The 16280-nt window shown below is 31.6% G+C and overlaps 1 protein-coding gene across 1 annotated transcript; it reads left to right on the forward strand.

The window, feature by feature from the left end:
- Positions 1-840: 840 nt before the first annotated feature.
- Positions 841-2109, forward strand: LOC136220380 (GATA transcription factor 4-like). The gene is made up of 2 exons (XM_066008203.1): positions 841-1248; positions 1337-2109. Exons 1-2 carry the CDS (start codon positions 1003-1005, stop codon positions 1928-1930), a joined length of 840 nt encoding a protein of 279 aa, XP_065864275.1. The 5' UTR covers positions 841-1002; the 3' UTR covers positions 1931-2109.
- The last annotated feature ends 14171 nt before the right edge of the window (positions 2110-16280 follow it).

Below are 16280 nucleotides of genomic sequence, written 5' to 3' on the forward strand. Positions count from 1 at the left end.
TTTACTTTATCTAAAGACACGAAGAATTCTGACATCTCAACTTCTATTAATGAGTTCAGAATATGCACGAATAAGGTTGTTACATATATTCGAGTTACCATTTCTATTGTTGATCTAAAAAACTGCTAAATTATAATCACTCTCCACAACAAGATGATCAGTGTCTAAGTTCCATGCAAGCTCCAGTCCTTTATAGATAGCTCACAACTCCGTTTCAATAGCTGAATAAATACGTTGAGTGCAAAACTTGAAATCCAATTTTCTTCTCGATTTCTGATAACTTCCCACTTCCAGTTAGTCCGGGGTTTAGTTGTTTTGTTCATTTACTAAAAATAAACTAATAATATGATAAACATATTTATCTATCTACATTTTAGTGATAAATATCAATTAATAAATCTAAATTTACTATTATATTTTTAAAATTATATGTATATTCAAAATTATATGGATTAACGCTTCAAAAAAATAAATAAATTAAAAAAAATAAATAATGCTAAGTTAATAGCTAAATTTCACAAACAAAACTAAAGTTTGGAGGGTTAATTAAAAAAAAAAAATACGTGAGTATCCTTAAAATCCCAAATATGTAAAAGCGTAACTTTAAAAAGGACACGTGGCAACATCCATATGGAGATAATAAAATCCCAAAAAATTGACAGTTTCACCAAAACACCCATACTAGAATAGAATAGAAGAAAAGCATGTGGAGCCATGTGTCCATGATTGCATGAACATATCCATGCACTTAAAAATTGATAATTCCAATATTACCCTTTTTAATTTTTTAATTTTCCGTTTATCTTTTTTCCCCCATTATTTACACTCGAGAGCTAAACAGAGAAACTGAACTCTCTCAGACTCACTCTGTCCACACTCTTCCCCTTCACGTTCATTTGCCCCCCACCCGCCTCTCTGTATATCTTCTCCCCTTTCCTCCTCGTCTGATCATCTCCGAGAGAAGAACCAGAAGAAACGAAAACGACCTTAATTTCAATTTCCATGGACATTTACGGAGCTTCGACGGCGCCGGATTACTTCCGCATTGACGATCTTCTTGATTTCTCTAACGATGAAATCTTCTCCTCTTCCGCTGCTTCCACTTCTTCTTCCTCCATCGTCGCTGACCTCCACCACCACCACATTTCTCCTCCTGAAAATTCTTCATCGCTTCATCAATGTTATCCTTCGTCCGATCCATTCAATCCTGCTCTCTCCACCGATTTCACCGATCACCTCTCCGTCCCTGTATGCTCCGATTCCTAATTTTATATGTATTCTCCGGTTCTTAATTTGTCAAGTTTTCTGATCATTTGTTACTTTTTTGGTTTTCCAGAGTGATGATGTGGCTGAGCTTGAGTGGCTATCGCGATTCGTCGACGATTCCTTCATGGACTTCCCTTCCAACGCACTCACCGGGACGGTAAACGGCAGATCCGACGCGTCGTTTCCTGTCAAAGCACGCGGAAAACGTACAAAAGGCACGGTTGTCAATGCATCATCTTCCTGGATAACCTCACCGGTGGAAAATGGATATCCTGTGACGGCGGCGGGGAAAACGAAATCGAAGAAAGAGACAGCGAGATCGTCGTCACCGACGGCTGAGGGAGAAGTAAGGAGGTGTACTCACTGTGCTTCCGAGAAGACTCCGCAGTGGCGCACTGGTCCATTAGGTCCGAAAACGCTGTGTAATGCCTGCGGAGTAAGGTTTAAATCAGGTAGATTGGTTCCGGAATATAGACCGGCGGCGAGTCCAACTTTTGTGTTAACTCAGCACTCGAATTCGCACCGGAAGGTAATGGAACTGAGGAGGCAGAAGGAGATGTTAAGGGGACAGCAGCAGCAGCGTCAGCATCAGCATCAACAACAGGACGAACAGCATATTTTTCATCCTCATCGGCGTCATCAGCAAGATTTCGAAGTTTGTTAGTTGAGGCGTTTGGAATCGTCGTGAATTTGGTATTTACTCATGAGCTGTGTTATTTTGTTAATTAACACTGTAGCTTCCGTTATAGTTCTTTGCTTATCAATTTTATCAGCAAAAGCTGCAAATAATACTTATTTAATTTTTCACTTCTGCTCAGATTTAATTAAAGCATCAACTACCAACATTTATTTTTTAAGATCACACCGCAAATTAATTCAGATTTGAATTAGAAAAGTTTTCTCCAAAACTTTCTTACTAATTATTCTCATATGTTAATGCAATCATATGTTTGGCGGTATCTTTCATTTTTTTTATTACATTCTTTAACAATATATTAGATCTAGAATTTAAGTTCAAAATTTAAAGAAGTATAAATAGGACATGAGTTGAGGGGATAAAATGATCCATTTGGACAAGTTAAGGAAGCTGGGAAAGCATTAGGCCTATAAATAATTAAAAATTAGAATTCAAAAATTAATTAGGGAAAACTTGAGTTTATCTCTTTTTAATATAATATAGATCGTGATAGAATAATAGTAGACCGTCCTTAAAACTTGTTTTTGGCACAATGAGAGAACATACACAATAATGAAAATTTGGATTTTTTAGTTACTTTGTAAAATACAAAGTAACTATTACTTTGTATATTTTTATAATTGGATGACTGGTAGTGAAAAACACGAAGTACACATCAAGTATGGTTAAAACAAAATAACTATATAAAGCACCTGAAATTACTTATCAACGATACATGAAATCGAAGTGACCAATAGCAGAGATGAAGAACTGGTGAAGCTGAAAGATAAAAGAACCATCAAGATGTAAAATAGTTTGGAGTAGATAACTTCCTTTTTCCTTTTTCCATAATCCTCCACGAGTCCGAAAAGTCTGCCAGAGTCAGAGTTGCTCCTCCGATAATAAAAGGGACCCCCTACTCACGTGAGATTTGGCCAGAGGACTCCAACCATGAATATGGAGATCCGGTAAACCTGGACGTCATCGTGAAACTGAGAATTTTGAATGAGGAGGGAATCCATCGAGAGAGAAGATTACACCGGAAACTCACAAAGGAGGTCTAAGTGATATAGATTTGGGAGGATGAAAGGTGAGCGAGAAGAGAGAGCTTGGGAAAATGGGATCATGGAGAAGAACCGAAGAAGATGGAACACTTTCAGTGCAAAAACAAGCACCTAATGTGCAAAAATATCCACTGTAATGGGGCACTTATGGTAAAAATATCCCTAACGTTTACATATAGAAGCAATTTTACTCTTCACATAAAAAAAATGATGCAATTTTACCTTTAACGTTGGCAGTTAAGAGTAATTTTACCTTAACCTTGATAAGTTGGGTCAATTGAAGAAATTATTCATCAAATTATCTTTTCGGTCATGAATCTTGTCATCTATATTTCATATGTGTGAAATTGACTAAATTTACCAACATTAGGAGTAAAATTGCACAATTTTAAATGTTAAAGCTAAAATTGGTCCGACCTGTAAACGTTAGGGTATTTTTGCACATTATCTCTTTATTTATTTATTTATAAAAATAAGATTCAAATTTACCCTTGTCATTTTTTGAAAAGCGTAAATTTATCTCTAATATATGAAATAAAGTTGACCTTTAATGTTTTCAAGCAAGATTAATTTTATCTAGACCTAATAGGAATTTGAATGAACTAGTTGATCGTTATTTGATTGCGACATCGATAAACTGAAATAATTTTGTGTATTTTGTCTGGTTATTTATAAATGTGTTAATAATATAGTAAACATTTTAGACATTTTTTTTTTGTAATTAACTTGTATTGACAAACTTAGAGGGTGTTTGTTTCAGCTTTTCGGAAGAGCGTTTAGCGTTTCAGTCTAAACCGCAGGAAATAAAGCGTTTGGTTAGGTTTATATAACCGCATCGTTTAACATTTTCGCAGAAAACTGCAGCGTTTTGGAGCGTTTCACGAAAAGCTCATATTTGGAGCTTTTCATAAACAGCTGTTTGTAGTTATATGTTATTGACAAAATTATCATTCTTATTTCCATAAAATATGTTTATTATTTAACATTATTTATATTTCTACAACATAATTACCGGAAAAGATAGTTTTGTTGCGTTCAATAAATTTTTTATTTTTTATATAGAATTATTTTTATTAATTTGTGTAACATATTTTTTATTTTATCATAGGATAAGATGCAAAATACCCCATACATTTATAGCTAGGAGCAATTTTACCCTTAACATCTAAAATGGTGCAATTATACCCCTAATATTGGCAGCCAAAAGTAATTTTACTCCTAACATTGACAAGTTGGGTCAATTTGAGAAATAATTTTCAATTTTATTATTAAATCACAAAAAAAATATGAAGTCTTTTTTCTTATAACTACTGATATGTGCAATTGGTGTAGAATAAGAAATAAAATATCTATGTTTTCTAATAATATCTGAAATCGACCTAACTTGCCAATGTTAGGAGTACAATTGTTTTTAGCTACCAGTGTTATGGATAAAATTTCACTATTTTAGACGTTAAGAGTAAAATTATTCCTAGTTGTAAACGTTATAGGAATTTTTTCATATTTTTTCTTTTATAATTTCATCATTAATTAATTTAAAACATGTCCATTTTAGAGAATTTAAATCCGAACAGCAACAGTTCAATATAATTTTAGCAAACACTAGTAATTAAACAGCTAATAACAAACAGCTAACTGCAACAGCTAACAGCTTACTGCAACTGCAAACAGCTAACAGCAACCGCAACAACTATTAGCTAACAGTTGAACCAAACTGGCCTTAGTTATTGACATTTTGACGGGTTATTTATAACTGTATTAGTAACGTAATAAATATTTTAGATGATGTTTAGAATGTTTAATATGACAATTAAATAATAAGTAAAATAACAATAACCATTATGTTTAAATATTATGTTAGATAGGAGTAAAATGGATTTTGCTTGGAAACGCGAGTGATAAAGTTTTACTATTTCATATGTTAAGAGAAATTTGTATTTCTCAAAAAAATGATAGTAGTAAATTTGGATCTTATCACTATATTTATGTATTACATAAAAGAGATAAGGTGTAAAAATACGCATAATATTTACATGTAGGAGCAATTTTATTTCTAACGTGTAAAATAGTGTAAATTTACCCTTAATATTGGCAGTCAAGAGCAATTTTACCTCTAACGTTGACAAGTTGCGTCAATTGGAGAAATTATTCATCAAATCGTCTTCTCGAGCATGAATCTTGTCATCTACACATCACATGTACGTTATTTTATCATTCATTTGTTACAGATCACAAACATATGATTAAACATGACTTTTTATAAAAAAAAATATACTGTATTTTGTACGTGTTGGACAAATAAACTTCAAATATTTCATCAAATATAAAAATATTAATCTCAAATTCTATCATTAAATTATAAAAAAAAATGATTTTTTTAGAATCAACTTACATGCAATTGGTGCAAAATAAAAATCAAAATATCCGTGTTTTATAATAATGTCTGAAATTAACTAAACTTGTTAATGTTAGAGGTAAAATTATTCTTGAATGCCAACGTTAAGAGTAAAGTTGTACAATTTTAGACGTTAAGGATAAAATTGCCCATGTTTATAAACATAAAAGTATATATAACAATTCTTTTAAAAATATACATAAATAGTTGAACGATTGAATTCACTTTAGGATTGAGGAAATCACACGCAAAAATCATGTTTCATAAATAACTTACAGTAATGTAAACCTTACTTTGAATTTTATCAATTAAGTAATATGTAATATTTTGTCTAAAAAAAAGTAATATGTAATATTTAGAAGGCACCATATTTATTAAAAAAAGAAAAGAAGGCACCATATTTATTTAGAATTGTCAATAACTGATTATCCCTAAAAAATAAAGGGAAATTTACAGCGAAATTCAAATCTTAAAAGTTATTAACAATTTTGTCAATCAGTTATTTGAAATATATCAAACCTAAAATATTATGACAGACTGCCCTGTCCACGGGTCTGGGTACCCACCCGGCCCGCCCAGGCCAGTATTTCTTGGACCAGACTTGGACAATAAAACTTGTTTATAGGTCCAACCCGGTCCAGACCCGTTAAAACCCGTCTATTTTTTGGACGGGCTTGGAATTAATAAAAATAACACGAGTCCGTCTAAATTAATAGTGGACTGGGCTAGGTTTGGACCAAACATTTTTAACTAAAAATCCGATAGGCCCGGCCCGAGCCCGGTCCAATCCGACCCATGGACAGGTCTGGCAGTTAACAAAAATTTCTTATCTTTATTTAACATTTCTAAAATAAAGATTTATACGTTTGATATATACAACAACAACAACGGTATTTATATTATGGTTCATGTCATAAGATGCGGCTAAGTTTTACGCTGGCCGCCACAAACCTACCGCAACCCTCCTCCTTTGTCCGGGCTTGGAACCGGCTGTAAAGGCCACCAAGTGACCCTCACAGGCGGAGTTATACGTTTGATATATGAATAATTAAATTACCAACAGTAATATTATTATCAGTTTTTTTGATAATCATGTAAAAAACCCAAGAATAAATCCAAACAATTGAGAGTTGGCTATGTGGGCCTGAGGCTGAACGTTTTAAATGTAGGGTTTTTACACAAAATTCATAAGTATAATGATATTTATTGTTTAATCATATTTTAATTAGTGTTATATCAAAAATAGAAATCTTTATCTTAAAAATGTCAAATTTCTAAGTGGGTTAATTAGTGAAATGGGCATATAAATTCGTTAACTACCTATTTAAATTCGTTAACTACCTATTTGACATAATTCATAATATTCTTTTACAAACTTATAAATAATTTATAAAATTTGAATTCCTATGTAAATTCCCCTTAAATGTAACTTTGTTAGGCCCGGCCCAGCTCAATCTACTTGTGGAAAAGAATTGGGTCAAATACATGAATATCATAATTAAGTACAAAATTACAACTACATCATATCACCAAACTTAATTTTTAATATGTCATCATTCTCTATATATTATGATTTTACACTATAATTTAAAATTTCTAGACTCCAATTCATAAATCATAAACTCTAGAAAATATATTCTAGACTTCTAATTTATAAATTCTAATCCTTAAAATATATCAAAAGTACTGATATAACCTAAAACTATGACTTGATATAGTTGTAAATAGTTTTTAAAAGATGAATTTCTATGTAATTTTCCCAAAAGAAGTCTTAGCGTAGTTATTGTAGATTTGAATTTTATGGTGTGGTAGATAAAGCTAATTAAGGAGAACATTCTATGACTATCAAAAAAAAAGGAGAACATTCTATGAAGGAGGAACTCTGATGGGGTGTTTGTTAGAAAGGATATAGGAGATGTGATAGAGATAAAAAAACACAAGATAAGTTATCTCGTGTTTGTTTGGAAGATAGAAGAGTGAGACAGAAGAGGAATAAGCCTCTTATCCCTCAAATCCTATATCCAAGAGGGAGGGGGTGTGGTATAAGGAGGTGAATTAAGTTCCTGCGATTTTAATAGGATGGAAAAATCTATCTTATCTCTCAAATTAATGTTATGTAGTTTAAATAAGGTTAAAATAGTAAAATTTACTATTATTTTATCCACATCTCTATCCCACGTACCAAATATTGAATAATAATTCTTGACTATCATGTTTTTATCCTTATCCTTATCCCTATCTTTATCCTTATCTCACCCTTTATTTTTATTCTTATTCTTATCCCAATAGAATACCAAACGCACCGTGACGCTTTTATAACAAGAGAGGCATAGGTGTTTGGTGGGTTAAAAATCAACGTTTTAAAAATCGGACCGGAAGTCGAATCAGATTGACAACTAGATCAGAGGTTAGTAATAGATTTAACCGGTTGACTTGGATTGATTAAATCGGATAAAATCATAAATAATTTATAATTTAAATTATAAAATTTACTAGACTTTTAAATTTTGTCTATTTAAAATTTAAATACTAAATACGTTTTATTTATATTTGCAATCTTCCCCTTTTCTTTTTGTCAATCTTTCTATTTTGTTGTTCTACTTTGAGGATGATGAATGATCTTTATTCTTCCTAGGGCTGTAATCGAGCCGAGCCGAGCCGAGCTTTGGCCTGTTCAAGCTCTGCTCGCTATAAATTTAACGAGCTCGAGCCCGAGCCGAGCTTGCTATAAAATTAACGAGCCGAGCCCGAGCCGAGCTTTGGCTTGCTCAACGAGTTTGAGCCGAGCTTCGAGCTTGTTTCGAGCCCAAAATCCTCTTTTGGACTTGGTTCATTAAGAAAATTATCTAACCATGAATTGTTTGTGAGTAAATTGTTAATTATATTTGTGAAGTTTACGCGCAAATAACTCTTTAATTGTGTGCATAAACAAGCTCACAAGCAAAGTTCGTGAATAAATAAATAAGATGCTTACAAATAGTTCGTCCATTACTCATTTATTATGTTTGTGAACGAAATTATCTAATAGCAAATGAAATAATATTAAGTTTAGATATTTGTGAACTAACACAAAACTATATAGTTTTCTACAAAACTAAAATTTGTTAAATGTTTTAATCGAGCCTGCTTGCGAGCTTTCGAGCCGAGCTTTGGCCTGCTCAAGCTTGGCTCGTTTACGAACCGATCCAGTAAATCGTGTTCACGAGCGGCTCGTTTACAAATCGAGCCGAGCTTTTATCGAGCCGATCACCGAGCCGCTCATGAGCGGCTCTGTTCATTTACAGCCCTAATTCTTCCTCCTCACACCAGGTTAGATTTTTGTATTTTTTTTCTGCGTTCATATATTTCATCGGAACTTTTTATCTGCTTGATTATATACTCTATTATTCTGTCGTTTATGCTTTTTTCGAATTTAGCAAGAGCAGAAATGAGTTATCTTCTCCGTAGATCAATAAATCTACATGGTTGCAATAAAAAAAATGACTCAGATCCGAATGTTTGGAACGGTCTAAGAGATGAAGTTTTGATTGCAGATGTCTTTCTACATATTTGAATTACGAGAAATATATGTTTTATTGTTGTTTTGTAATTTTGTATGCCTTTTATGAGTTTTTTTTCTCTTTATCATTTTCATCCATTCATGAATATTGTATTGACTTTAGCATGTAATTGTTTGAAGTTTTATTCTTTATATTTTGTTTGTTGTACTTCTTCTTTTCTCATCTAATGAAATTACAAGCATTTCTCTCTCTCTATCTCTCTCTCTCTCTCTCTCTCTATATATATATATATAGGGGTGAGATCCAGCGTGACAAGGGCTTAAGTTGTGACAATGAGCTTATTGTGTGACATAACAAAACTACGTCGTTTTGGCAATAAAATTAAAAAAAAAACACGCGTTTCTCCTCTATTCTTCACAGGAAAAACGCGCGAATCAAATATCTCAATTCTACTCTGTTCCTCACAGGAAAAATGCGATTTTATTCTCTCACAATCATCGATCGATTTCAAATCTGTATTCAGATTAAACTCTGAGTTTCTTCTCCATTGAATTAAGGTTCGATTTTCTACTCTCAACATTACTGATCGATTCTCTTGAAATCAACATTATCGATCGATTTCTCATCTGCATTCATATAATTCAATCTGAATATGGAATACGAACACCAAAATATGGAATCTAAAGACAACAATCAGTGCAATATGGAACACAACACAACATCATCTCCAGGTATTTTGCTCATATCTGACACTTTACATTTTTGTTGATAATAGATTTATCTTAAATTTATTTGATATATATGGATTTCTTGATAATAGTTGATCTAAACTTATTCTCAGACTTGATAATAGATTTCTTATACTAATTATTAACAAAAACTGTACTGTAAATTCTAACAAATTGTAATTGTTATTCCATGTGAATATATCATTGGTTCCATAATAATATATTAGTTGTTCAAACTAGATATACTAATTGTTCCGAACTAATGTACCATTTGTTCAAAGTACATATTTGTCCTAATCTCAACTCTCTTACCTGTTTTGTAGATTTTCTTTCGCCTACTTACTCTTCTACTGCAATTGTACCTTACACACCAGAAGTAATCACAAGACTCAGCCCTAACGGAACAAAAATATGGATTCCTAATTGTTCAAATGAGTTAAAACCTGCTCTTGGAATGATATTTGAGAATTATAATAAAGCTCAAGAATTCTACAAATCATATGCATGTGCTGCTGGATTTAATAGTAGGATATCAACTTCAAGAAAGAAACAAGGTGTTATAAAAGAACAATTTTTTGTTAAGAAAAAGTTGATTGATTCCCTTGCTTTATTTCTTACTTTCCTGTCCCTTAGTGCAAGGAGAGAGAAAACTCAAGCCAGGATCGCTCCGAGGTTAGGGGGCGCAGGATCTTTCTCTTTCTTGGCTAGCGTTACCGAAAGCCAAGTGTTCCGATTGTCCCGAGGGATCTCGTTTCGGGGGTGGAAGATGGGATTGTAGGAGGTTGGTATGGACATTCCAAAGGTAAGCCGAAAAGCATTGATTGACCTTATGAACAACTGAGCAAGAAGCTAAACATCTCCTATCTTTCCATTTGAAGGAGTCTATCCCACTGCTTCAGGCTGATAGCCCTTGCTAAATTTCAAGAAATTGATAGAATCCCGTCTTTTTTGCTGTAAAAAAAATCAACAATAAAGAAGGTTACAAATATCACAAAAGAAAAGCAATATCCAGTGATATAAAAACCAGAAAAAGGACACTCAGTCGCGTAGGATGCAGTGCTAAAATGATTATCAAACTTTCCGACAATGGAAACTATGAAGTGACACAGTTTAAAGAAGAACATAATCATCTTCTATACACTCCAGGATGTGTACAATATCAAAAAGAGGGCAGGAACATGAACCTTCTACTGAAAAAGATGGTAGTTAATAATGCAAAGGTAAAAAATCTTCTTCATAATTGTTATGCATTATAAATAATGTATTCTGTTTACTTATAGAATTTTACTCATTTCATCTAAAAATAAATGAATTCTGATTTGGTTGAACAAATGAATGTTGGTCCTCTAAGAACTTATAGACAAGCAAAGAAACTTTATGGAGGATATGAAAATATTGGTGCATCGAAGATAGATTTTAAAAACTTCCAGAGAGACTTGAAAGCATATATTAAGGATTCAGATGCACAAATGTTTGTAGATAATTTTCAGAAAAAAAAGGAGTTATGGAGTGCATTATTTTTCGAATTTGAAGTAGATCAAGAAGGCAAACTTTGTAGAGCTTTATGGACAGACCCTGTATGTATCAAAAACTACGCTCTTTATGGCGATATGGTCTCATTTGACACAACATATAGTACAAACAGGTACTACATAATAATCTTTGGCATAAAATTTTAGCTTTCTGCATTTCATATACTGATTTTGAAACACAAAAATTGTATCATGTTCTTCAAATAGAAAACTTATTTTTATGTTACAATGAACAGGTATAATATGATATTTGGACCATTTACTGGGGTTGACAACCACAAAAAATGTATTACATTTGCATCTTGTTTCGTGGCTAACGAAGATATAGCATCATTTGAGTGGGTTTTTAAAACATTTCTGAAAGCAATGGACAACAATAAGCCGACTTGCTTGATAACAGACCAAGAGCCAGCAATGATAGTTGCAATAAAAAATGTTTTTAAAAAAACAGAACACAGATTTTGCATGTGGCACATTATGAAGAAGATGTCAAACAAAATAGGTACGAAAAATAATTCTATACTATTTATTTTCTATTGTCCCATTCAATAAATACAATGTTCAAATATAATACATGTGTTGTTCAATATGAATACATAAAATGTTCCAAAATGATATATGTGTTGTTCAATACGCATACATTAATTATATTCTAAACTCTATTCTTACAAATACAGGAAGACAAATAATGCAAGAAACAGATTTTATTACAAAGATAAATTCTTGTGTGTGGAGTGTAGAATTGGAACCAGAAGAGTTTGAACAAAAATGGATGGAAATTATTTTGGAATTCAATTTACAAGAACATGGATGGCTGAAACACATGTATGATATAAGATCAACATGGATTCCTGCTTATTTCAGAGACTCATTCCTAGCGGGCTTAATGAGAACAACCTCAAGGTCAGAAAGTGAAAATCACTTCTTCACTTCTTTCAGAAAAAGTCATTTGACTCTCATTGAATTCCTCCTCCGGTTTGAGGGTGCAATGGAAGCACAAAGACATGCACAAGGAAAAAATGACAATGATTCTAAACATTCAATACCTATGACTCAAACACCAATTCCTATCGAAAAGCATGCATCAGAAGTATTTACAAGAACAATTTTCTATGAATTTCAAAAACAAGTGATAGATGCTTCATTTAAATGTGGCGTTGATGATATACAAAAACACATTGACAAATGCAGAATCACTGTAAGAGAAAAAGGTAAAAAAACAACATATCAGGTTGTTTATAATACAGAAAATAGTGACACAACATGTTTGTGCAAGATGTTCAATAGAGCAGGAATTCCCTGTAGACATATGGTGCTTGTATGGAAGGATAGGATGCTGGAAAAAATTCCTGACCAGTATGTGCTAAACAGATGGAAAATATTACCAGAGATAACATTGCAAAATAATGTTATAGAAGAATGTGCTAGAACAATGAGAAAGAAAATAATGTTGAATAACTTATGGAGTGAGATTCACATGACTGTGTGTTTGGCTGAAGGGGATGAAGAGGACCTAAATAATCTCACAAGAAACATTCAAACATTGAGGACAGAGCTGGAAGCAAAGAAAAGAAAGAACATCAACAATTCTACTAAAATTCAAGATATAGAGATGTTGGTTGGAACAAGTCGGCCCTCTGAAGTTCTAATCAAAGAACCTAAAATTTCTAAAAACAAAGGAACTGGGATTTAGCTTACAAACAGTGAGAAAAGATTGAAGGGAGAAAAAGAGAAAGCAATTGAACAATCACAAAAAAAAAACAAAGGATGTGCAAAGGATGTCACCAATTGTGCAACCATGACATTTGAAACTGCCCAGAAAAAGCAAAGAGATAAGGTAAAATCCCTATATCTAAACTTTCTTTACTCTAACAGTATATTTTGTTATTTCACTTCACTTTGAAACCTGTGATTTTTAATTGGAACAACTTGTTATTATATGTCTTGATAATACATTTCTTACAAAGATCAAATAAGATCATTATTGCAACCTAAAACATCATTGTTACATTGCTCATTCTTGTCTTTCAGATTCTTCTTCACTTCCTTCAGCTTCTCCTTCAATCCACTTTCTTCTACTCTAGTTTCAGAATAAAACACATCACAGACACACAAAATAAAGAAATAAAAGCGTTTATGCCCTTCAGCTTCACCATGATGCAATCGACATTCCCCTCCATAAACGTTTTCTCCATATCAACAATGACCTTAAAAAGTTCATCAGGAATATAACTACCTCCTTTACGTACTGAACATGTGTGTTAATTTCAAACAACATATCTTTACACTAACAAATATATGAACATCAATAATATATAGCAGTATAAAAAACATAATAAAAAAATATATCATTAAATAAAAAAAACATACAAACATAAACAGAAAAAACATAAAAACATAAAAATAAAAACAATTATTCATAATTATAAAAAAAAACATTAAAATAAACCATCATTAGGACCCGTAATAATATTTGTTATATTTCTTAATCTGGTCCTTCAGATTCATCTTCACTTCCTCCAGCTTCTCCTGCAACTCCACCTTCTCCTCCACTTCTTTCTCAATGAAACACATCATTGAGTCACAAAATAAAGACATGAAAGCCTTCATGCCCTTCAGCTTCTTTATGATGGAGTCAATATCCCCTTCCATAAAAGTTTCCTCCATATCTTCAATAACTTTAAATAACTCATCAGGAATTTCACTCCATTCTTTAGATACTAAAGGTTGAACAGGAGAAGAAGACCTCGATCTCTTAGACGAACTGGAACTGCTTCCTGACATATTTCCTTCAATCCAAATTCTACTAAAAAAATACGATCAATAAAGAGAGCAATACTATTTATAGAATTTTATTTAGTCTCTTCAACTTCATACTATCAAACACGTTTTCTTTCATTCAAATGATTATCTATTGGGAAACTTAAAAGCTTTTATTAATTTAGACTCTTCAAATTCTACTTTTCCTGCAATGAAACACGCATTTTCATTAAAAGTAAATGTATATTGTAAATCTCAACAATATTAAGAATATTACGTACATGAATATATTTATTAAATGCAAACTAAATTAAAACTGTGAATCACTCTCTAACGATTGGTAGTATTTCCTATATAAATATGTAAATCAGTCTCTTAAACTATTCGTATCAGAATCAATAAGTATTTCCTCATTTATTTATTATTGCAAAGGGGATGAATTAAAATCAGATTAAAATAATTCTGTATTCATTTTATTAACAATTATTCATTACAACGAAAGTATTTCCTCATTTATTCATTAAAACTTTAATGAAACATATACCATGTATTAATTATATTCAAACAAACAGTGATTACTTATTGATCCCTTATTACTGAAAAAAATGTAAATATATCATTTCATTTTCTATTTTACAGGGTGAATCCTCAAAAGCAAACTTACTGATCAATTGGATATATTCTTATATTCTTCCAACGGTATACATACTATGTTCCATTCCATGAGCTGTATTGTTCAATCTGAATACATATGTTGTTCCCGAATAAATATTACATTGTTGCATCAGAAATATTTGCATTCTTCTTATTTACTTTAATGTGATCTAAACTCATTTCTCATTCCAAAATAATTAGTACTATGATCCAACACAATTTGTTTAAATGGATAACGTATATAAGGTGGTTGTGAGTCCAAACCATTGAATATGCTCTTATATTGATCCAAAGGTATACATAAATTGTACAAATTTTTTAATATAACTATATCATTTGTGATGAGTATTGAAAAATGATCTATACTGAAGTCTACAAAATTGTACCACTTGTTCAATGTAACTATATCATTTGTTCAGAAATATTTAACCATTTGTTCCATTCCATAAACTGAATAGTTCCATCGGAATACCTATGTTTTTCCGGAATAAATATTACATTGATCAATCAAAAATAGTTACATTCTATTTATTTACTTTAATGTGATCTAAAATCATTTTCCATACAAATATATAAAGTGGTTGTGAGTATGAACCATTGGATATGCTCTTATATTGATCCAAAACTATACATAAATTGTACAAATTGTTTAATATAACTGTAAAATTTGTTCAAACTTAATGTACCATTAAGGGGTTGAGAGTATTGAAAAAAGGCTGTGGATGAATTCTACAAAATTGTACGACTTGTTCAATGTAATTATATAGTTTGTTCCAAATCAAAATACCATTTGTTCAAATAAAATGTAACATCTGTTCCAAATGAATTATATCTCCTAAATATTGAATATATTGACATCTGTTAAGAATAAACAAACATAATTTGAAAAACCTTTATAAATGTAAAATTTTATATACAAATTCTAAAGTATATTTACAAATTTAACATACAAAATATGTTATTCGAAATTTAATCCAGCACCAACAACCCATTCTTTTGACTTCTCATCAATTTCTTCAATAAGTTGATTTATTGGATTCAAAAGAATGCTCCAGCAATAAAAAATTCTAAGCTTTCTAAACTCTTTTCCCTGCAAAAAAAAAAGATATAATAAAATAGAATAATAGTAATACAAACTGTTACATAAAGAATTTACAACACATACCTTAGAATTCTTTGTCAATCCAATATTCCACTCCTTTACACTCTGACCAATGTAAGTTTCCATATGCTTTAAAAGAAAAACACCACAATCATTGTGGTTATTATTGCTTCTCCACTTCATCCTCAGGATTTGCACTTTGTATGCACACATTTGTTTTAATGAAGAAGCATCATTTTTGAAAACAAAATGAGCATAGGATTTTAACTACAACAAACAAATCAGAAAATATGTTATCACATATAAAAGAAAAACAAAGAATGAAGTAAATCAAGTTACAACATACCAATTGTTCTGGACAATTATCATACTTATCAGCACGACTAATTTTTCGAGGAAGTGTCATATTATCCAATATTTGAACACTCTTTGAAAGATTGTTGACAACAATCAGATAAAAATATCCATGAGAAATAACAGGGAAAAACACCTAATAAACACCAAAAAACATTAGTATCTCAATACATTTAACAGTATTCAACAGCTGCTGTTCCACCATAAAACTTACCAATTCAACATTAGCCAAGTTTTTAAATTTGAAAA

Source organism: Euphorbia lathyris, chromosome 2 (assembly GCF_963576675.1).
Source record: "Euphorbia lathyris chromosome 2, ddEupLath1.1, whole genome shotgun sequence".
Classification (NCBI taxonomy): Eukaryota; Viridiplantae; Streptophyta; class Magnoliopsida; order Malpighiales; family Euphorbiaceae; genus Euphorbia; species Euphorbia lathyris.

What these genes read in the sequence shown, in the direction of transcription:
- LOC136220380 (XM_066008203.1), top strand. Translation starts at nt 1,003, where the DNA reads ATGGACATTTACGGAGCTTCGACGGCGCCGGATTACTTCCGCATTGAC. An exon ending in CCGATCACCTCTCCGTCCCT is followed by an intron (nt 1,249 to 1,336) that starts GTATGCTCCGAT and finishes TTGGTTTTCCAG; the next exon opens with AGTGATGATGTGGCTGAGCT.